Source organism: Ramularia collo-cygni, assembly GCF_900074925.1.
Source record: "Ramularia collo-cygni strain URUG2 genome assembly, contig: RCC_scaffold12, whole genome shotgun sequence".
Classification (NCBI taxonomy): Eukaryota; Fungi; Ascomycota; class Dothideomycetes; order Mycosphaerellales; family Mycosphaerellaceae; genus Ramularia; species Ramularia collo-cygni.
This window is the reverse complement of record NW_019716266.1, coordinates 33776-56280: the sequence shown is the minus strand read 5'-3', so window position 1 is coordinate 56280 and position 22505 is coordinate 33776. Positions and strand designations below refer to the sequence as shown.

General features: G+C 51.9%; 7 protein-coding genes; 5 read left to right on the top strand and 2 right to left on the bottom strand.

Moving 5' to 3' along the window:
- Window positions 1-218: 218 nt before the first annotated feature.
- RCC_07557 (uncharacterized protein) lies at window positions 219-374 on the top strand (the record flags this gene model as incomplete). XM_023772813.1 has 2 exons in its annotated part: window positions 219-260; window positions 315-374. 2 exons carry the CDS (start codon window positions 219-221, stop codon window positions 372-374), a joined length of 102 nt encoding a protein of 33 aa, XP_023628581.1.
- A 738-nt stretch (window positions 375-1112) lies between these two features.
- On the top strand, window positions 1113-2361 carry RCC_07556 (uncharacterized protein; the record flags this gene model as incomplete). XM_023772812.1 has 3 exons in its annotated part: window positions 1113-1594; window positions 1646-2215; window positions 2322-2361. 3 exons carry the CDS (start codon window positions 1113-1115, stop codon window positions 2359-2361), a joined length of 1092 nt encoding a protein of 363 aa, XP_023628580.1.
- Window positions 2362-2693: 332 nt separating this feature from the next.
- RCC_07555 (related to monocarboxylate transporter 2) lies at window positions 2694-4239 on the bottom strand (the record flags this gene model as incomplete). XM_023772811.1 has 5 exons in its annotated part: window positions 2694-3229; window positions 3289-3583; window positions 3644-3849; window positions 3908-3944; window positions 3997-4239. The coding sequence occupies 5 exons, from the start codon at window positions 4237-4239 to the stop codon at window positions 2694-2696; spliced, it is 1317 nt and encodes a 438-aa protein (XP_023628579.1).
- Window positions 4240-4659: 420 nt separating this feature from the next.
- On the bottom strand, window positions 4660-16635 carry RCC_07554 (related to polyketide synthase; the record flags this gene model as incomplete). Its single annotated transcript, XM_023772810.1, has 1 exon — window positions 4660-16635. The coding sequence occupies one exon, from the start codon at window positions 16633-16635 to the stop codon at window positions 4660-4662; it is 11976 nt and encodes a 3991-aa protein (XP_023628578.1).
- A 730-nt stretch (window positions 16636-17365) lies between these two features.
- Window positions 17366-18317, top strand: RCC_07553 (related to C.carbonum toxD protein; the record flags this gene model as incomplete). XM_023772809.1 has 2 exons in its annotated part: window positions 17366-17748; window positions 17801-18317. The coding sequence occupies 2 exons, from the start codon at window positions 17366-17368 to the stop codon at window positions 18315-18317; spliced, it is 900 nt and encodes a 299-aa protein (XP_023628577.1).
- A 579-nt stretch (window positions 18318-18896) lies between these two features.
- Window positions 18897-19136, top strand: RCC_07552 (uncharacterized protein; the record flags this gene model as incomplete). XM_023772808.1 has 2 exons in its annotated part: window positions 18897-19057; window positions 19115-19136. 2 exons carry the CDS (start codon window positions 18897-18899, stop codon window positions 19134-19136), a joined length of 183 nt encoding a protein of 60 aa, XP_023628576.1.
- Window positions 19137-20054: 918 nt separating this feature from the next.
- On the top strand, window positions 20055-22260 carry RCC_07551 (uncharacterized protein; the record flags this gene model as incomplete). XM_023772807.1 has 3 exons in its annotated part: window positions 20055-20143; window positions 20198-20573; window positions 20632-22260. 3 exons carry the CDS (start codon window positions 20055-20057, stop codon window positions 22258-22260), a joined length of 2094 nt encoding a protein of 697 aa, XP_023628575.1.
- Between the last annotated feature and the right edge of the window lie 245 nt (window positions 22261-22505).

Below are 22505 nucleotides of genomic sequence, written 5' to 3'. Positions count from 1 at the left end.
GTGTAAGGATGAATCTTATGTTGTTGTTTTACGAAGACATCGCTGCCGTGGTGAGGTGAAGTGTAAAAGAACCGTATTCAGTCTAGTTTTGCCAAGACACGATAAGTATTTCACATTACCGAAAAATGTAACGTGGTCACGTACCTAGCCAGCCAGTCAAGATGGTGAGAAGGAGGGATAACTATGGGGGAGAACTGTGCTCCTGAGCCGCATAACACATGAGTGTTGCTTGTCGTCCGAGCTTTGGCCTCCGCGGTACGGTACGTAGTGACCCTCGAGCCTGTGATCCACAAGGATAGCGCTCACGCGAATAGGACTCCGACCATCTGACCATGACAATGCTGCTGTTCGACCGCCGTCTCAGTTCATTGTAGAGCCAGAAGCCCATGGGACTTCTGAGGCATGAGAAGTCTTGTCAAGAGTGGTGAGGAAGTGTCGTCGCTCGCTTCATCGCCATCGCCAGCCTTCTGTCGGGACATTGCGACGACCGAGCCTTTAGAGTACATACCTTATATCATCAACATCTGCCCCTCAGCATGACGATCCTGCGCTCCAATACGCACGTCATTGGCCAATGTTGTCAAAGCTGATGGATGCTTTCGGCGACACCAAAAGCACTAATCTTTTGGTCCATCCTGGTTCGCTGTGCTAAGCCCTATGGAATGCAACATCCCGGCCAGGGAAGGATATCAAAATCACTCTGCTTCGCCATCTATTGGACATCTTTAAGAGTCTGTGTGTTGATGGTGTGTGCGTGTTTGACTCGTCTTGTGGCTTGCTTCGTGTTACTCACAAATGGTGGTACCCTCGGCTCGGACTTCTACACGAGCAATCGGCACCCGCAACAAAGGATCCCGTCGCGGTAATATGCACCTCTTCATTGCTGGGAGATCGTTGCGAAGTCCTGATCCGATATACAGGCCCCGCTTTCACCAGCATCGTGGCATCCTGATTGGGGCGATCGACAGCCCAGCGACCAGCGTAGTGGAATTCTTGAAGATCGAAGTCGACGACACTCCAGCAGATCAACGATCTATCCTCTACACAACAACTTACAACACTGCAAATCTGCAATCCATCATGCTCCCTCCTACAACGTCGGTCGCGCGGAAATGTACTTTGTACAGTTCGAGCGGCCACCGCGCGTCCTGACCGAAGAAGCACCTTTTATGCGAACATGGATTACTGGCGCCATAACCATTGCAACGCAGCCGAATGGGACTATATACGACCAAGACATCACGCTCAAGGCCAGTCTGTTGTCATCGAATGACGACGATACGCCTTGTCTGACGGAGTCGTATGAGTGGCGTGCTGGCATGACAAGACTCCCCATTGTGTTTGACGTAAGCAATGGGGTGATATGGCCCGTCAGAGTCCTCGTCTGTGCGGATGGTCAGGAGAGCGGCAGCTTATCGCCGTTGGCGACACCTTCATTGAACAGGACCCCACGAGTGTGTCTTGCTTGGAGTCCAGCGTTCGACAATCTGAATCCGATTGCTAGCGATGAGAGAGTCGAGAGACGTTTCAAGCTCTCAAGCAAACGGACACTCCGGGCTTGGGAGAGTTGCGGACAGAATTCTGCCCAGATAAAGTATGATGTTCCGAAAAGTTGACCAAGTCAAGCGCTGACCTCCATATCAAGATCTAGTGGTGTTGTGCTGCTTTCACACTTGGACGACGTCATTGGTCTCAGAACTGACGGAGTAAAGCAGATGGAGCAGAAATTTGCCCTAGCTGCATCGAAGAAGCTGAGCATCATCGATATGAGCCAGAACTGCGGTGCTATTGGTATCACCGTCGCGCAGCTCATACCCGATTCCAACGTCGTTATCCTGGACGATGCCGAAGCTCTGCCGACGATCGAAGACAACATCCGAATGATGTCTCCGGCTTTCGCATCTACCGTTCGATTCGGGGACTGGAACTCTTCTTCCATGGGAGACCGTGGAAGTCCGGGCAGACCAGTCGATATGATCTTCTCAACAGCTGCTCAATTCAACGACGACAAATCTCTCCGGACCGTTGAGATTCTCGGCAAAATGATTGAGCGATCGCCAAAAGCAGTCGTGGTGCTTGTAGAGGAAGAAATTGTAGGAAACGCGAAGACGTCGCACGGCGTCGGTAGATCTTCTCCGCTCGCTACAATGCTACGCGAACGTGGCCACAAGCTTCGGGGGAGTGAAACGTTTCCTGGAGATCCAGCGCTACCGCAGTAAGTGTACCCAAAGCGAAAGGTTGGCCTGTTGTGTACAGGTTGGCCGTTGTTTTGGAAGATCTCCAAGTATGTCATTGCTAATACTTTTGCTCTACATTGGTAGGTACCATGTAATGGTCTTTCACGGAAGCAACCGAAGATGAGTCAGTGGAGCAGCGGACAAATTTCAGATTCCAGAGCGGGCAAGAGAGTTGGTCATGAAATCAGCGTTGGAGTTGCGGACACATGTGTCTCTTCATCAAGTACAATTACACGGCACCTTACGCATGGGTTCGATAYAGAGCGCTCGGACACAGCCACCATATGATCGTTTCTTAGAGAACGTAGTCTGTCACTTTATTTCCCATTTCGAATACGAATACAGTCTATACAACAGATGGACCTGTCATATCCCAGAATCCTATTCGAACGTCGCTATGCCCGCCAGATCATCGTATGCAGCGCTGAAGCAAATTGACGTAAAGTAGCACCTCACTCAGGCGTTCGTGCGTGGATCCCAGCCGGAAATCCTCCCCCTCAACCAGACAAGAAAAACGGCTGAGACTAAAAAGTTCACACCACTGAAGATAGCCGCATTAGAAAACGAGCCCCCACTAAGTCCAGCGATAGCTCCAGCAATAGGGGGACTGGTAAGGGTACCTATACCCGCAACAGCAAGAGCAGAACCGATTCGGAACCCGACCTCTCTCGGATCCTTGGTGATGTTCATGACCAAAGGAGGCGTCAAACCGATACACGCCCCCGAGCTGACTCCGAAGATTGCCGCATACACGATGATGGCTGCATTGCTGTGGCCTGGATACCACAATCCCAGGGTAATGATGCCTGTGAAAATCACCATCACGATCAGGACGTTGAATCGTCCGAATTTGTCGGCCAGGGCGTTGGGAATTGTGCGGCCGAAAAAACTGGCGCCGTTCATGATGGGGATTAGATTGAATGCCATGGTGGCTGACATTCCGTCGTGTATGGCTGAGACTACGAGATAGTCGAATGGGACGAAGAGGCCCCCTGTTGTCTTGGTTAGAAGCAATTCATTTGGGTAAAGGATTTGGAATTTTGTGACTTACAATATAGGAAGAAGCAGAAGACGAGTAGGATCAGATAGGTCGGCTCTGTAAATGGTCGGAGGTAGTTGGAGATTTGGAAGTCCTTTCGCACATGGTTCATGTTGGAGGTGATGGTCATCAGAGTGACAATCCACAAAGCAAGGATCAGGAATGCACAGATTCGCATTGTCCATCCGAAACCGACTTGTGGTAGCAAATTATTGACCATGAGAGGGAAGATGACCCCGCCGAGAGAGCTCCCTGCGACAGTGAGTCCTCCCGCGAGGGCTCGACGCTTTTTGAAGTAGGTCATAGGCTGTTCAAGATCTCTACCGTCAGCTTATGCATCGTTAAGGGAAGAGATTCATGCGCATACCGCAGTCATAGCCGGTGTGAAAATCAAGGAGGTTCCAATACCCGAGCAGATGGATTGGCTCAGCATGAATTGGTAATACTCGCTCGACAGACTAGCCATCATGAGCCCAAACACGTGCAAAATGCCACCGAGGAAGATCGGTAGGCGTGGTCCATAGCTATCGAATAAGTAGCCCGACAAGGGCGACATGGAAAGCATAAAGAAGACTTGGTCGATGTTAGATTGTCCATAGATAAAGCACCAATCGGGAAGAGGCAGACTTACACTCGGTTGATGTAATCCACGAGACTTCAGATGAAGACTGCTTACGTTAGCTTATGCCTGAGATATGCAAACTGACAAGTTATTCTTACATAGCCCTTCAACTGATTCCTTTCATAGTAAGCCTGGAATAACGCAATGCAGTTTACCCAACCAAAGGATATGAATAGACCCAAGGAGCCACCAAGAAGTGACAAGTACGCTTTACTACCACCCTCGGACGTATCTGCAGCCGTCGGACGACTCTGCTCCGTAGGCAAAGAACGAGAAGCTGTGTCGGCATCTAGAGAAGTCGAAGACCCCTTTTCGAGCTGGGAATCTTTGTCGTCGATCATGCTTGCTGAATTCAGTTGAGAGCGAATATCGTGAGGAGAATTCTATGCTCAAACCAAAGGCAGGAAGGGACAGTAATATATGTAATAGCGCATCGTGACGGGACTCCACGTCGATATGTCCGTTTCTCGGGCTTCGAGTGACAAGTCCGGTTGATCGATCCAACACCAAATAGCTCGGTGAATTCCGGAAGGTCCGAGATTCACCGAGCTTGGAGTCTACCTGGTATCTTGGTATGCGACTCACATGCACAAACTTCACAAGTTCGGCAAATTGATGTCCATTCTCCCTCGGATGACCGAGCTTATAGCTTTTAATCACGACACAGACACAAGATGACGCAGCTGAAAATGATGAAATATACAATTCTTTGGCTCACTATAGATTTACTTCATCCAAGCGACCGACCCCCGCACATTAAATCAGACCGACTCGCCCATGAACGGAAATCGCAAAACCTCGCCTCGCTCCACCATCGCTTCAAGATAAGCAGTGATCAACGGATCAATCCCGATTCGAAGCGCCTTGATAATCCATTCCGATAGAGAGCATTTCTCAAACTTGACGGCGTAGAGCGCTTCCATGTGCATCGCAAGTTGTTCCATCGGAACGCGAACGCCACCAGAATGATGATGGATCCGAACTCCTCCTGGGGCGTGCAAGAGAGAAAGAGCGTCCTCTGCGATCTCGTGAGCCACAGTCTCAACTTTTTTGAAGTCGAGAAAGCCTTGGACGTTTTCGAAAACAGGGACGGTCTGCATGAGCCGTGAATAACGTAGGATGGCGTTCAGAGCATCTGAATTAGGTGCTTCGTCGCCTACGACCACGCATGGCCGACTGATGAGGATCGGAATCGAACGGCCAGGAGCTGTCTCGGACAGTCTCTCTAGGAAGACCTCACTAGCCCACTTTGTTGCTGTGTATCCTTGACTGCCATCCGTGGGAGGAGAGTCATGTCGAACCGAAACCGGGAGCAGTGCGTTCGTGTCCTCCTGCAGTAAGGTAACGCGGTTGGAGGAAACATACAGCAAGGGGATAGACCGAGGGAGAGCCATGCTGACYAATTGATGTGTAGAGTCCAGGTTTGGGATCTTGAGCGATTGGTAGTTGTTCAAGCAATGTCCATTTGCTCCCGCATGAATGATGAGATCGACTGTGGATGTAAGGTAAGCATACTCCGTGGACCTCAGACCGAGACGTTCTTGAACCAAACTACCAGTGTAGTACACGACGGAAGAAGATGCCGGAATGGTCATCTTGTCATCGGGGAGAACAGCGATGCAGTATATCTTGCCGATGCGTGATCCGACCAGTCTGTTCAAAGCTTCCAGAATCTTTCCGCCAAGGAAACTGGTTGAGCCCGTAAGCAGGACATTGATGGGATTCGTCTCACGGGGTCTGTCTCTACGGCCAGTCTGATGTCCAAGACGGTCCATGATGTTTTGAACCGAGGGAGGGATCCTTGTTTCCTCGTCCCAGATAATGGTGTTGTTCCCCTCTTCAAGCTGGTGATGCTCCTGTTCAAGCGAGATGCACTTGGCCATGTCTCGCAGGCTGCTCGATTGATAGAGATCGCGAGTCGATACCGAAACCCCAATAGATTCTTTGATCGCTCCTTGGAGCCGCATCAGGGAGASTGAATTGCCGCCTATGTTGAAAAAATCGGAATCTGAGCGAATCGATCGGTCTGGACCTGACAACACCCTCTCCCAGAGTAGTCGCAGCTCGCCTTCGCGCAGCGTCAGCCTACTGGAAGCGCTTATTCCACAGTCACTGTCGTTGTGCTGCTGGTGGGTATGCTTAGGTATGGGAAGCGCAGACACCACACCCCGGTCAATCTTGCCGGCAGAAGTTAGTGGTARCATGTCCACAAGAATCAATGCAGCTGGACACATATAACCAGGCAAGGTACGGGCGGAAGWTGTCCGCAGAACCTGAATGTCCTCATCATTCATCGCCCCAACACTTGCTGTTAGTGTGGCATGAGCAATGAGCGCTTCTTGCCGCAGCGTCACAACGACCGCAGAGAGTTTGCCGTCAGAGTTCGCAAGCATGGTACCTTCAATCTCTTCCAACTCCATACGTACTCCATGGAACTTAATCTGCGTGCTGCCATCAAGCCGCCCGACAAATTGTAGGGCGCCGTCTGGTAGGATTCTGCCTTGATCGCCGGTACGATACATCCGTGGAAATGGCCAGCCAGYCGAATTCGATGGGTCCGGAATGAATTGCCGCGTTGTCTGCATTACATTATCGCAGTACCCAAGAGCTACTCCGGCGCCCCCGACACAGATCTCTCCGCGCATACCAAGGGGCAGGGGCTTGCCGTCGGCATCGACGATGCTGATCGAGTAGTTTGGCAGTGCCTTTCCAACTGACGAGGCACGCTCCGAAATTTGATCGCCGGCGTGATCATCAAGATTGATCGATTTGAAGGTTGCCGCCGCGGTTATCTCAGTTGGACCATAACAATTTGTCAATTGAAGGCTTGGAAGGCCAAGCAAGGCGAAGTCTCGCAACAGTTGCTCAGAGACCGCTTCGCCACCAAGGCAGCCGATTCGCCAGGCTGAATCACGAAGTCCAACATGCAAATTCGCATCGTGGTTTAGCCACACCTTGTATTCCGAAGGAGTAGCAATCGTCATTGTAACCTTTTGCCGTCGAATCAGTTGCGTGATTTCGACTGGGTCACGTCGGTGTTCTGAGGGTGCGATAACAACTGTGCCACCATTCAGGAGGGCCGATAGAATCTGGATCATCGACATGTCGAAACTCATGGAACTTTGCTGCAACACCCGTTCCCGCTGCAATTGTAGAATCCGGGTCTTAACAGAGATATGATTCATGATGTTGTTCTGCGTCAATTTGATGCCCTTTGGTCGTCCCGTAGAGCCACTGGTGAACAGCAATATGGCAGGAGAGTCGGGATCTTGCTTGCATTGAGCTGTGGCCTGATATGTATTGCAGTCATCCACGCAGATGCCTGGTAATTTGTCATCATCCGCCACCAATGAAGAGCTCAGATCGAGTGCTCTAGCTGATGTGGCCCGGTCATAGAGAATAGCGACAGGTCGGCAAGATTGGGCCATGGCTTCGTGTCGAGCAGAAGGAAGGCTGATGTCAAGCGGGCAATAGATGGCCCCGAGGTGGAAGATGGCCAGCATGGATGCCACAAAGTCGGTCGAAGGTTCACACAGTACTGCAACATAAGACCCAGCTAAACACCCAGCACCAACGAGAGACGTAGCAATGGATCGAGCCCGGACTTGGAGAGCCGAATATGACACAATCTTTTCTCGGTGGCAGATCGCCGGTTCGATGGCGTGGGATTTCGCGGCGACGCAGAACTGCGCCCATATTGGAGCAGGTATAGTAGTGCTCAGAGAAACGCGAGGTCCCCTGCCCATCGCCAGTGCGTACTGTACGGCGTCTGGATGATGCATCTCGACGCAATCCGTGGAGAGATTCGGATCGGCTGTAAATCCACGCAGCAGACGCAAGTACGAGTCCATGAGCGTGGAGACTGCCTCTGGATCGAACAAATCTGCGTTGCATATGATMTCAGTCGTTGCTGATCCATCTTTGGACTCTAGAATTCCAAGGCTAATGTCAAATGGATTCTCAGCGTCCTGGCCGTCGGATAGTTTCATCGCACAGTCGCCAAGAGGCACGTCGCTAATGGCACCCATGCGATAGTTGATGGAAGCTTGGAACATGGGTGAGTAGCTCGGTGATCTGGGGGCTTTCGTGACCTCCATTATCTTGTCAAAAGAAATTCCGGAATGGAGCAATACCTCGAGAGCTTTCCGAGAAGTGTTGCGGGCGAGTTGTGCAAACTCAGCGCCTTTAGGAACCTTACATCGCATGGGCAATAGGTTCATGAAAAAGCCAATAGTCTCGGAATAGCGGTCGTCGAGCCGATTTGCATCCGCAATACCAACGCTGAAGTCTTCAATATTCGCGTACCGAGCGAGCAGTACTTGGAATGTAGCAAGATGAAAGTGGAAAGGAGTCACTTTCAACGCTCGAGAAGCTTTCAAGATGCCGGCCCATTCCAACTTGTCAATGTGCTTGCGGAGACACACATTCTTGTTCCGGATAGCAACAGGTCTGGTCAGTACTCGGCTCATTGGGAGAATCGGTAGAGGATCAGGAATGGTAGCGAATTCGTTCTTCCAGAACTCGATTTTTTCGGCTTGGTCTTCGTTTTCGTAGCCAATGTTGGTCAAAGAGTGTTCTGCTTTGGCGAAGTCCAGATATGCCGCTGGCTTTTGCTGGAGCGAGCCAGTCGCGTAGGCCAAGTTCAGGTCTCGAAGGAAAATTCCGAGGCTGTATGCGTCCATGATAATGTGGTGATAACCCAGGACGATCGTATGCTGCGATGAGTTCTTGGAAACAACCGCCATGCCCAGCATCTGACCATTTGGAAGATCCCAGGCGTGGGACCTGAGTCTGTCGGAAGCGCGGAGAACGTCATCTGCGGTTCCATTTCTTACTTGCGTGAACAGGTGACGTGGCGATGACATGACGCCTTGATTGAGTTGATTGTCACCCGGACGCATGAAGAAACAGCTTCGAAGAGCATCGTGGTGAGTCATGACCAAGTCCAGTGCGTGTTGTAAGCGATGCACCTGCAAAGGCCCCTCAACATCATAGATGAATGTCAGGTTGCAGTCTGAAGAKCGTTCGGAATTCTCTGATAGGAACCACACTCGTGATTGAGCCAAAGAGATTGGTCCTTCTCGTGTGATTTCAGGGGACTGCAGCTGATGTTTTGGTCCAGGAGTGAGATCAGTGAGTGAATCTTCATAAGTGCTCAAGCTTCCAGTATTGCTCCCACTGTCTTGTGTGGCAGCGTGATCGACTTCGGACCCACTCTCAGGTGTATAGTCTGTCTCACTGGCGCTGATATCGCCGTTCAAGTCCAGTGTTCCCAGCTCGGTAGACTCATCAGCCGCCACTGATTTAGGTGCTGCCTGCTCATCTGCTTGGATTGGTTGCGGAACTTGGTCTGTAGTCTCGAGAAGCATTGAGAGCATCTTCTTTGCAGCATTATTGCAAAGCTCTTCAACACTGCTCCCGCCCAAAATCTTCACCACAGGAATCTTTACGCCGAGTTCTTTCATGAACCAGTTGCGAATCTCGACAGCAACTAGAGAGTCAATCCCAGCATCCATCAATGACTGTTGTGGCTGGATGCTCCCCACTGCAAGCTGGAGTATTGCTTCCACTTTTGCGCAGAAGGCTGTCTGGACGCAGTGGATTGCATCCTGTTCGCTGGTTGCTTCCCTGACCAACGAACCGAGACTGTTGGATATTTGAACTGCGTCTCTTTTGGAGCTTCCCGGTGGGGGATTGAAATGACTGAAACGGGGATTGTGGAAATAGTAGGGCTGCACCTCATGAGCAACGTGCTCCTTCGCAGGGCCCATCCCCATGGCGAAGTCGAATACCACGGAATCTGTGTGACCGGCATGCATTGCTTCGGCAAAGGCGTTGTGGATATCAGCTTCAGACAAAGGTCGGAACAATAGCTTTTCCAGTCGTTCCCGCATACGATGATCCTGGCGGGTAACATATCCAACGTCCGCGATGTAACCCAAGTGAATGACAGACGCGTTCAGACCTCGGCTGCGTCTACGTGCTGCCAGACCAGCCATGTATAAGTTGGCCGCGTGATAATTCGACTGTCCCGGATTGCCGATGAGCATTGCACAGGAGGAGAGTAGGATGAAAAAATCCAGTGGATAGCTCCCCAGGACTTTATCAAGCGTTTGAGAGCCCTTGAACTTGGGCTCCAGGACCATGTTCAGCTCATCATGGCGCATATCGACGAAAAGTTTGTCAGCCAAAGTCATTGCTCCGTTGCAGACACCGGCAAGTGGTGGTAGCTCTTTGGAGATTCGGGCGATGGTGGCCCTCACGGATGTCTCGTCTGCAACATCCATTGGCCAGACGTGTAAGGCGGCACCCCGTTTGCGACAAGCAGCTAGCCATTCAGAGTCAACTTTCGGCGTACGGCTTGTGATTACAAGATTCCTGGCGCCATTGTCGACAGCCCAGTTACAAAGTGACACCCCCAACGCACCGGTCAACCCCACCATGAGGTATGTACGATCAGGTCTGAATAAATTCTTGGCCTGGAGTGGTAGAATCGTCAGGGATGCTGTGGAATCGACCATGGTCCAGTCCATTATTTGAGATCTCGAAGGCTCCGATCCCGTAAGCTTTGCTACATTCTGGATTTCAACCTCGCAAGGCACCAATTCCGAGACATTGTCGCCCGATGAGAAGTGGCTCATCAAGTTGAGCGCCTGTCCGAGTGCCTCGGCGATTCCAAGTGTTGAAGTCCCTTCTCGCACAAGATCCCCATTCGGAAGCCATTGTCGAGCCGCTGATAAGACTGTGACTAGGTTTGAGGCTCGCGAACTTGGCTCAGAGCAATCCAAGACATCGCCGACATTGGGAGGGAGGATTTGCTTGATCGCGCGTGCCGATGCTCTGGGGTGTACATAGAGCCATTCTGGAGGTACATCGGTATTCGAGGTAGAGAAAATGACTTGGCTTCCCATTTTGCGCGAAATTGCCAGTGCCAGCGGTCGGTCCGCATTGTGAACCAATGTGATCGACGTTGAACGGACAACTGCTGACAGCGTAATGGCAATCAGACATGACCTGAAGGCAAGAAGCGCGGCTGGCGTGCATTCCACAGCTGGCATTTGGACAAGCTCATTGTGTGGTTTCCGGAGATGAGATCGATTTCGGGATGAGAGTGCCAGGAAATGGACATCTGAATCGGCAACACGGCCGAGTGACAGGTACAGCGATTCCTCCGTACTAGGGATGGATAGAGAGTACATCACAATCATTTGAGCATGATCATCAGTGACTGGCGTTCGACTCTGCTGCACCTCCACCAATGCTAGTCCTCTTTTGGTGAATCGTAGCTCAATTGTGTCGGCAATAGGCATGTCGGATCGTACCAGTTCTCGTTTTGTAGAGTTGTATCGATCATTCATAGACTTGATGGGCATAATTCGAGGCACAAGAGCCGCTCCGTTGGCCATGACAACCTCAGGCTCGACTGTCCACAAGACGTTCGCAGGCTGATGGAGAGCGAGACGAGCAAAAGCCTCGACTGCTGTCCGCGCCAAGCTAGCTGGACTTTCCTTTGTCTCAAAGTCCAAGACTTGTGTCTTGAGGTGCGGCATCTCCTGCTCAAGCGAACGAGCAATCCCAAGAAACATGCCCGACTCAGGACTGCCTGATCGATGATTCTTGATGATCCAAAGCACTCGACTTGCATTTGCAAGTAGGCTCTGCAAAGAGATCCACTGGTGCGAAGTGACGGGCTTGGAGAACATTGGACAGTCGAGTTCCTGCAGGAAAATGACGCCAGTGCCTGCTTTTATCTGGGTATCAACTAGATCGTCAATTGAGTCGATGCTCTGAGTTTGTTCCAGCCAGTTAGAGGGAAGGAGCCTGCGAATCTCCGTCCTGATTTTCGCAACTTGTAGCGTTGAACCGCCGATTAACAGGAGAGGTGTATCGACATCGATCGTCTCTAAAGTAGGAATAGGATCTCGGAGTCTCTCGTAGCTTGGGCTTAGCGATCGACTAACCAGGAGAGAGTTGCAGTGTTTGTTCTCATCTTCCAGATCGGAAAATGCCAGATCCAGACCAGAGARTCCAGTATCCAGGAGTAGTTGATCCCATTGTACTGCTGGAATACAAGGATGGAAGCGACGCGAGTCGTCTCCCCCTAGCCACCATCCAGGTAGCCCGCCCATGATAAAGGAGTAGCGCAGCACGTCCGTATTGGTGATTTCCCCCAGAATCAGATAGCCGCCCGGCTTGAGTAGAGATCTGACGTGCTGTAGCGTGGCTGTCAAGTCGCGAGTGGCATGAAGGACATTGACGGCAATGATGATATCGTAGCTTTCTTCTTCGAAACCTTGCGGACTCACAGGTTTTTCGATGTCAAGTGCCCTGAAAGTTATACGCTTTTCATCTGCATGCAGACGAAGTTTGGCAGCTTCGAAAAAGCCAGCAGAAATGTCCGTAAAGGTGTACGATTGATAGGCGGGTCCAATGGACTGTAGAATTCCCTGGGTCGTTCCTCCGGTTCCTGCTCCCACTTCAAGGATGTTGGCACGGGGGAACTTATGAGTGATCTGCTGCAACAGGTTTCCAATCTCTTGGTTGATGGTTACAAATCCGCATCCCTCAATGTACAGCCGGCTGAGCATGTCATTGGCTAACATGACCTCCAAGAGCGATGTCTCATCAGTAACAACAGAGGCTAGATTGGCGCCGATTGCATGAATCAACTCCAGATCAATTTGATTGGGAAAGGCGAGGCAGAGTGTGCGCAGAGTCTCAACATCGTCTTGTAGCCACTCTGGTTTCAAGAGTCGATGCTGCCCGGACTTGACCTGTCTCAAAATGAGCCGAAATGATTCCAGCATGCGTTGGTGGTGCTCCTGGCATTTCGAGATGTCGGTGTTCTCTGTTTCGTTCAGAACCTGTCTCAGATAGAAAAAGGCAACGCGATCGATTGTTTCGGCAAGAGCCATTTGCTCCAGGTCGTGATCCTCGTCACGTTCAGGATCCGGCAGTACCAGTGAAGTGTCCGGCTTCCACACAGTCTCACAGAAAATCTGCACGTCGTCCGATTCCAGAGGCTCAGCGGCAATCTTGAGCACAAGTCCTTCAATCTCAATGAAAGGATTTTCTCCTCCTGTGTAGACATGCATATCTCCCGACATCGAGGAAGCGTCAGTATGGGTGACGTAGGAGTCAACATCCACCGCTACATCGCGATCTCCGCCTGTGGGGCACACGCATGGGTTTACTGATACACGAGAAATGCTGACGGGTAGAAAAGCAGCATCCATCAGTCCCTGGGCAGGATACGCCTTTGCGACAAAATTTGACTGGAAGACTACATCCAGTAGCGCTGGATGCACAATGTATTTACCGCCCAGATCGGTGGCAGACCACTGCGCGTGGATTTGGGCGGTGTTGGTTCTCCGCCGGATCTGTGTCATTCCCTTGAAGATCCCCTGATAATTCAAGCCGATTGATTGAAGGGAGCTGTATGCCTGGCTAACAGGCACATCCAAGAGATCCCCCAGCATCGCACTTCGAGGGGGCAGATGCTCTGGCGCTGGCTGACCGAGATGCACGAGTATCTTGCCAGTACAGACGAGAACCGCGGCAGCGTTGAAAGTAGCGGGCCAATAACAGTAATCAAATTCTGCTTCAATGGTTTCATCATCTCTGGAGCTCAATCGTCGTGCAGTAAAAATGGTCTCAACCCTTTCTTGTTGGCCTGGTACCACGACCGGATGAAGAATAGAAACGTCTTGTATCTCCAACAAACTTGTCGGGCGTCCACCAGCAAGCTGCTTTGCAGCTTCTAATGCGATCGAGATGTATCCTGCGCCGGGCATGAGCACCTCACCCAGGATCTCGTGCCCCGCAAGCCAGGGGAGTTCGTCCAAAGTGAGTATGTTACGCCATCGGGAAGCAATGGTGGAATCGTCTGGCATGCGGCGACCCAACAGTTCGCGTGGCTCATCTTGACCCAATCGGTAGTTTTCGGAAATGCGTGATTCCCGCCAAAAGGTTTGCGTCCGATCAAATGGGTACGCAGGAAGATCAGTCACAGTCTTGGGCGACTCATACTTGTCCCCCAGGCATGCCTGACGATACCCAGCGAAGTCGACCGATGCCGACCCCATGACGGACCAATAGTTTCCAAGAGTCGCAGCCAGTGCATCAACATCCGGAGAACTTCGCTTCAACGTTCCGATATACAAGGGTGCCGTGCCAAAGCTGGACTTGAAAGTTTCTTCCGCAGGGCTCTTCAGTGCTGGGTGCGGCCCAATCTCAACAGCGATGTCGAATGGCCCGCCGTTGACAATTGCCGACTCGATTGCTTGATTGAAAAGGACTGTCTGTTCCATGTTCTGTACCCAGTACTGTCCTTTCAGGAGTGAAAGATCACCACGCAGGAGCTTTGTGTCGCCGCGGACACTTGAGCTCCATATACAATCAGGATGGGGTTTCGATACCTCGATGTTGCATTGTAGTAGGGAGCGGAGATATGCGGATGCACACTTCTTCATGTGGTGCGAGTGGTAAGCTGTGTCAACTCGCAAAGCCCGAGCGAAGATGTCCCGTGTTTCCAAGTACTTTTTGACATCTGCGATGGCGTCCACATCCCCCGAGAGCGTCACACTGGTAGGTGAGTTGCTGGCCGCGACGGTCAGACGTCCTGAAAATTCGTCTCCGTCACACAAGGCCACAGCTTCATCGTAGGGAAGTCCAGTAGCAATCATGCCACCGGCTTGGCCATCCGTCCCTGACGCGAGATGCGCATATTTGCCCCGATAAWACGCAATCTGCATCGACCCCGAAAGCGACAAGATACCGGCCGTGTACGCAGCAGCAATTTCACCTGAGGAGTGGCCGACCACGGCGTCGAAGTGTAATCCAGCCCTTTTCASGACATCTACCAGGGCGATCTGTACAGCTGTACAAATCGGTTGACTGATAGCAGCTTCCGAGACACGTGAAGTGGTCCCTTCCGCCTCCAATTCCTTGCGTAAGGACCAAGTGGGACCATCCGGCAAAGCAGTCAGTACGGCTTCGCAGCGATCGAACACTTCGCGAAACAGGGAAATACCAGAAAGCAGTYCACGTCCCATAGTGGCCCACTGAGCTCCCTGTCCTGTGAAAACGCCCAACACCCCCGGAATCTCGCTGCGGTCGATAAGTTGGGGCTGGAATCCAATGTCCGTTGGTGCAAGCTTACTCGACTGCGCCGTAAATTCTAGCATGCTATTCAACAACATCTCGCGAGTACTTTCACTGAAATGAGTCTTGATCTTGTGTGTCGTGCGCCTGGTCTGAAGGGTCCAGCTCAGATCTGATAGGTTGATGCTCGGATTGTCTTCCAAGTATTGGTGTAGACTGCGCACTTTGCTCAGCAACGCGGCCCCAGAGTGCGCTGATATGACCAATGGACCCGTGATATGTGAAGACCTGCGGGTAACTTCGCGGATCGGCAAGTATTCGTCAATGATTGCGTGCGCATTGGTCCCGCCAAAACCAAACGAATTCACAGAGGCTCGCTTCGGCTGGCCTGGAGTGAGTTCAGGCCATGGTACAGCAGTCGTAGGAATCTTCATTGGCCCGTAAACAGGCCGCACGGCGGTATCCAAATCTTTGAACATTAGATTTGGTGGAATGGTCTGGTGCTTGATGGCCAGAACAGCCTTGATAACACCAGCAAGACCAGCGCATCCTTCTGTGTGTCCTATGATCGTCTTGATGGATCCCACGTACAACGGAGTCGTCTGATGCATGTCCTGAGGTGGAATTAGAGCATCACTAACAGCCTGAGCTTCCACTGGATCCCCAGCTTTGGTACCCGTGCCGTGACACTCAAAGAACTGGCACCGATCTAAAATTGGATCCAGACCAGCTTTTTCATAAGTTTGTCGGATGAGCGCAGTCTGAGCCACTGCAGTAGGCATGGTGATACCCGGGCTACGTCCGTCCGAATTGACTCCAGTGCCCCGCACGATTGCCTCGATGGAATCGCCGTCCTTTATTGCTTTGCTTAGAGGCTTGAGGACCAGCGCTGCAACGCCTTCACCCCGGGCGTACCCATTAGCCGCCTGATCCCACATGCGGGAACGAGACTCAGGAGAAAGCATAGACAGCTTCGATTCAGTAATGTACATTGCCGGGTCCAGGATGAGGTTAACACCACCTACTATAGCGCTGTCGCAGTCACCTAGATGCAGGCACTGAACAGCTTGGTGAAGCGCAACCAAAGAGCTCGAGCATGCGGTATCGGTAGTAATTGAAGGGCCCCGGAAATCAAACACGTACGATATGCGGTTTGATAGAACACTCCTGGCGGTTCCAGTAGCGTTGTACTTTGAAATGGTCTCGGTGTCTCGGTTCTGGATATCCGTGTAATCGGCATTCATGACGCCCACATGAACGGAGGTCAAAGAACCTGACATCAGGTCAAGAGAACATCCGCCAGCTTCCATGGCCTCGTAGACGACCTCTAAAAGCATACGTTGCTGAGGATCCATACTCYCCGCTTCCAGAGGACTTATACTGAACAAGTTTGCATCGAACGCTTTGGGATCTTCATCAAGAATGTAACTCGCGTTGGTGACATTTGTAGATCCATGCATGAGTCCATCCACATCATGAAACCTGCTCAGGTTGAGACGATCTGAAGGAAACGATTTCAGAACGTCGCGCGGTGCCTTGAGCAAGTCCCAGAGCTTGGAAGGTGAGGAGCTCCCTCCTGGAAACCGGAAGGCCATGCCGACAATGGCGATGGGTTCTCTTTCAGCTGCGATCATTTCTGTGAATGGTCAGCAAGTCTTCGCCCATCCCCGCTGCTAGAAGTAGACGTACTGATAGGAGTTTGATCGACTTTGATTCTTGATACTTGGTGTGGTTTGTTGGTTTTCCTCGAACGAAGTGAGCGAGGTCAGAATGCGTTGTTATTGAGTTGGATACAATCAATTGTCGTGTTTGAGTTCCCACTTCCGTGCTGTGCGCTGGTGCTCTTCGACTGCAGCAGCACCACCCCAAGACATACTTCACTCCAGCACGTGGCGACCACGCTGCGACCACGCTTCGCACCAGCAGGATCGTGCAGCCACATTGACAGATCCAAACGGTCAGACGCATTATCTCCGGTCCGCCTTGAAGTCGTGTCGGCGTAACCGGCGTTCGAAAATTTCCGGATCGGGGATAATCTGTGTGCCTGCATGTCCGACGAGCACTCGTTTCACCCATGTGACAAGAACACGCACAGTCAGTATAGATTGAGTGTTGCGCATCTGGTATMTCATCCACGTGTACGCTAAAAGGTTAAGTTCCCGCATCGTCAAATCGACAAACGACGCCAAAATCAAGATGACAATTCACCACACACTCCCCAGTGCACAAACCGTCTTGAAAGTATCCGAGTTCAATACTTTAATTTTGGAAAGCGATTGCCCTTTACCCAACGTCGGCCGCGATGATGTCCTGGTTCGGGTCAGATACGTTGCCCTCAATCCAGTCGATTGCAAGAGCCTCGAAATGTCACCGACACCTGGGGCCACGGCAGGTTGCGATTTCTCCGGCGATGTGGTGCAACTCGGCGAGGATGTCTCCGACGATACTCTGAGCCTGGGAACCAAGGTGTGTGGCTGCGTGTTTGGTAACAACCCAGAGTTCAGAGACAATGGCGCCTTTGCAGAATACGTCGCGGTCCCGTCGAAGTTCCTTCTTCGCATTCCCGACAGCATGAGCTATCAAAGTGCAGCCACGCTCGGAATTGGATTGTCGACCGTGGGCTTGGCGCTGTATCATGGCTTGGGCCTCGAAAGTAGACCGTCCGCGCCTTCTGCCAAGAGTCACCCTGTACTGGTATCTGGAGGAGGGACGGCGACTGGATCGTTGGCAATTCAAGTGCTCAAACTGTAAGTCATACATTGCTTGATATCACTGCAGCGCTAAATTTAGTGTGTTCAGGGCTGGGCTCGAGCCCGTCACCACATGCTCGTCTGGAAGCGTTGAACGTCTCCAGCGTCTTGGAGCTGTGGCAACCTTCGACTATCGGTCTCCAACTTGCGGCAATGACATTCGGGAATACACCGACAACAAGCTTGTCTTCGCTCTCGATTGTCAAGCTGACATGGGGTCAATGGCAATCTGCTACAACGCGATAGGGTCGAGCGGAGGGCGATACATGGCGTTGAACCCATTTCCACTCCGTGGGCATCGTCGACGGAGTGTCCGACCCGATTGGGTCTTCATGTTCACCCAGTTCTCGCAGCCTATTACGTGGAAGCGACCGTATCGCCGCGAACCGCAACTGGAGGACAGGGAGTTTGCAGAGAAGTGGTATGTAGAGCTGCAACGGATGTTGGAGCGGCTCGAGCCCGTGCCGTATCGTGAGAGGGTCGGCGGGCTGGCGGCTGTCATGGAAGGAGTGGAGTCTGTCGGGAAGGGTGAGGTGGCAGGCTGTAAGCTAGTGTACCGCGTTTGATTAAACTTGATTACGAGACCTTTAATCAAGCCGCACTTGAAGTTAGACCGAGCTGTCAATATCGTCTAATCTTCGGCAAATGTCTTCTCCACCTTGACCGCACCCGTTGAACACCCAAGAACCATCTTTGGACGGTTCCTTGCCATCAATGCGCACCTGAGCTTCAGGATTTCACGTCGCGGGCACCTTCGGACATGGCGTTTCCTGACTTTCCAACCGCTCCAAAAGTGGAAGGAATACTCGGGGATCAGCGTAACAATGGCGACATTGCATAGCCCGGCCCCGTCCGTTTCGCTCGAAGGATCGCGGCGTGCCCACATGAATGCCACGCGCCCGGCGGCTTAGCGCTCCCTATGGAGCGAAGGAGTCCTCAGTTGGCGGCCTGGCCACTCCACTTCTCACCGGACACGACTCACACGAGCGCCGGAACGGACATTCCGAGCTTTCTCGGGCTCGGAAGGCCGAGGCCGAGATGTCCGGAGACGGCACCAACACGCGGCCTCGCCTGATGCTACTTCTACTTCTGTTAAGAAGGATCAACTCAACAAGCGAGAGTGCAGACTGACGACTACAACCAACATGGACACCTTTTATCGCCACCGTGGACCATCCACCACACGACAAGACTTTCGCGGAGGAGCTGGCCGCTTCAGAGGCTATGGCCCTCGAGGAGGCTTTGGTATCTTCATCAAGCTGGGGGCTGTGGGAACACTTGGCTACTTTGTCGCCAGAAAGCTCATGTAGGTCCCTTTCGCTCTACCCCATCGCAGACATGAGCTGACGCACAAGGCGTCCAGGGACCATCACCGGTCAGACTAAAATGTGCCCTAATCCCCCAGTCGCTACGAAATCCTGAAGGAATGGAAATCCAGCGTAGGTGCCTTAGATGACATTCCTGAGCATCATGGTAGTGCTCTGCTAACGCCGGCCAGATTGCGTCCAAGCGACTGAGATGTCTTTCGCATTCAGCGATAGCCTAGAGATACCTGTCATGGCATGTAGCCATGCCCCGTCATAGCTTGTATTCGACACAATGTTTGATTCAAAGTTTCCATCGCTCCAAAACTGTGGTGCAGCAATATAGACCTGCCAGGTGCTGACTGCGGCCCGCAGGCGTGGTCCAGCAGTGCCCGCCATTCGCCGATTGAGATCACATCCAAGATATCTTCAGCCGCTCAGGAGTAAACTTCGATGACAGGTACCTCTCGAGCTGCAGCTCAATGCAACACATCGGGCCATTCGCCACGCTGTGCCACGTGGGCCGCACCAATCAATGCTCACTATGTACCAACACCTCCTAGCCGCAGCGTACGCGCCCATCACCAGCATACGAAGACATTGCAAAACGGTCACTGCAAGCGCATCCTTTGAAAGCCAACACCATCCCGTATCTCAACATTGCAGCCTAGTCGTCTCATTGCTCCATGCCAGCGGCTGAAGCCCCGCACTGGTTYGCGTTCTTTGTTGCTCCTTCCATATCAGATCGGACTGCTTATCATAGTTCGATGGAAGTGGAGCCCGGCTACCACTTCGGGCTACCACCTCTCGGCGTATGAGGCTTGTGGATGACAAGCGTTTCGCATCCCACTGGGCGGACCCTCAGCTTGGAGGATTTTAAGGCGTGCTAGTAGTTCTTATTGAGGGGCTTCAATGCCAACCCACTCCGAGTCAGATATGGTCATCGATGCAAGGCTATATATACAAGCTCTAGCTACGTCTCCTAGCTGCCCCTGGTCAATGAACATGACAACCAAAAGCCCCTCATCATCAAGCCGTCGTCGAAGGCCGACATTCGCATGTGAGCCTTGCCGGCGGAAAAAGATCAAGTTCGTTGATTGACATCCACCCTGAATACGTATCGCACCGCTAACAGACTTCAGATGCGATCGAAATACTCCCTGCAACCAATGCTCCCGGACCAAGTCTGAGTACTGCGTGTACTTACCAAACGAAGACAACGGATTTCGCCAGCCATGCCATGGTATCATGAAGAGAAGTCACATTTCCCGCAATAGACAAAGCTCCAAAGGTCACGGGGTTACACATGGAGCGCTCAGAGTAAACGCTTCGCAACGACCAACTTTCGAGAAAAGCCACAGCCCTGTTTCGGGAGCTTCCACACCCACCCAGCACACTTTGGATGAAGAGTGGCAAGATGATCATATGGATGCCGCAAGTGAGCATTTGTCATTGCGCGGCGTATTCGTAGACTCCCAGTTCTTTGGACCCAGTCACTGGATGTCTAGTATTGTCCACGTAAGTGCAGATCTAAACATGTTTGTCCCTCTTTCCGCGCTGACAAGACGCATCTCAGTTTCACAAGGTGCATGCTATACAGCGCGCATACAAAGACGGACCCGGGAGTCAGATCTACTCACAATGCAGAGACCTTGGCGGATTTGTCACACAGAACAATACGCCTCCGCTTACCTGTGCGCTGCAATCGCTTGTCCCAGAACGCGAAATCAGCGAACAACTCATCCAAGCATATCTTCGAACCTTTGAATCAGTACTGCGTATCCTGCACGTTCCGACCTTCCTCGTCCAATGCCAGAGGTTCTGGAAGCGGCCTGAGGACACTACTTCGGAATTTACACTCCAGCTGCTCATGGTTCTCGCGATTGGGGCGACGTTCACCCCGAAGCTCGATACGAGCCGGCACGACCCTTTGAACTGGATATCCGCCGTCGAAAATGCATTCCGACTTCTCGAAGAGAAGAGTCGAGCCAGTATCAAAGGCTTACAAACACTCTGTTTGATACTGCTTGCACGGCAGGTGAATCCAATTGCCGCTGGCGCAGATCTAGCTGGCATCTCCGCGGACTGTCTATGGCGAGTGGCCACGAAGATTGGGCTTCACATTGATGGTCGACTGGGACCAAAGAGGTCCTTCTACGAGCAGGAAATTCGCAGACGACTGTGGGCGACCGTCTTGGAGCTGACCCTGCAGTCCAGTATGGCCCTTGGAGTCCCACCGATTATGTCGACGCATGAAGTGGACTTTGATCTTCCCCTCAACGTAGCCGACGAGCAGTTTGATGAGCAGACGACAATATCCCCCGAGCCCAAGCCAGCAGACAGACTCACACATACTTCCCATCAGATCGCCTTGATGAAGTCTTTCCCTGTGCGTCTGGAAATCGCGTGCTTCGTCAATGATCCTCATACCGAAGGCTCATATAAAGAGGCACTGCAGCTCAGCGTGCAGCTCAGCTCGCATTACAATACTCATTGCGTTCCATTCGACGGGGAAACCAAGCATCAGTCGTTGAGATTCGCGGATCGGTTAATGGACATGCTCATGCATCGATTCCTCTTGGCTCTCCATGCTCCATTCGCCCTCAGAGCCAACCTGGATCCGACTTTATATTTCTCGCGTAAGATGGGATTGGAGACGGCCCTCTCAATCCTCGACCGCTGCCTCGAATCCGATGACGACGATTACACCCGCGCCATGTCAATGGGGAATGGAATATTCGACAGCACGCCCATTCTAGCAGCTTCCATTATAGGCGCCGAACTTCTAGGCCAACTCGAAGGTGGCAGTCCGAATTTCTCTTACATTTCTGGGTATGAGGGACAAGGACCCCTTCGAAAAGCCTTTGACAAACTTCTGGATCTACTCTCCAAACGCATTAGATTTGGGAAACCTAATATCGACGCCTTTATACTTTGCGCAGGACTCAAAGCTCAAATCGAYGCTTCCATAGCCGGCCAGTCTCCGGATGTCGCTATCAGCGCGGCGTTGGAGACTCATTTATCCCAGGCGCTCGACTGGCTGCAGGAAAGAATGTCTAGCTTACATATCTTTGACTCGCTGTTTGAGTCTGTTGATCCGACTTTGATGAGTGATGGGTTGAATTGGGATAATCCATTGGGAACGCAGGACTATTGGGCGACAAACGCTGTTGGGGATTCGCATGGTATTCTGTCCGCTTCATGACATTCACATCTTTAACTTGGATGATGCACTCCAAGGGCCTGGAGATTGAAGACTTGTATGATTAGCAATAGAGCTTCGTCGGAATCATTGGCAACTTGCGATCACAGAAGCAATTTGTTCGTTAAACTCATCGAGCACGACGAAGAACAAATCGAAACGAGACATGAAGCCTAACTTAACTACAGCGTTTCATCGTTGATCTCCCTTTGATGATGGCATTCGTCGCCCGCGAGCCCAACGAATGG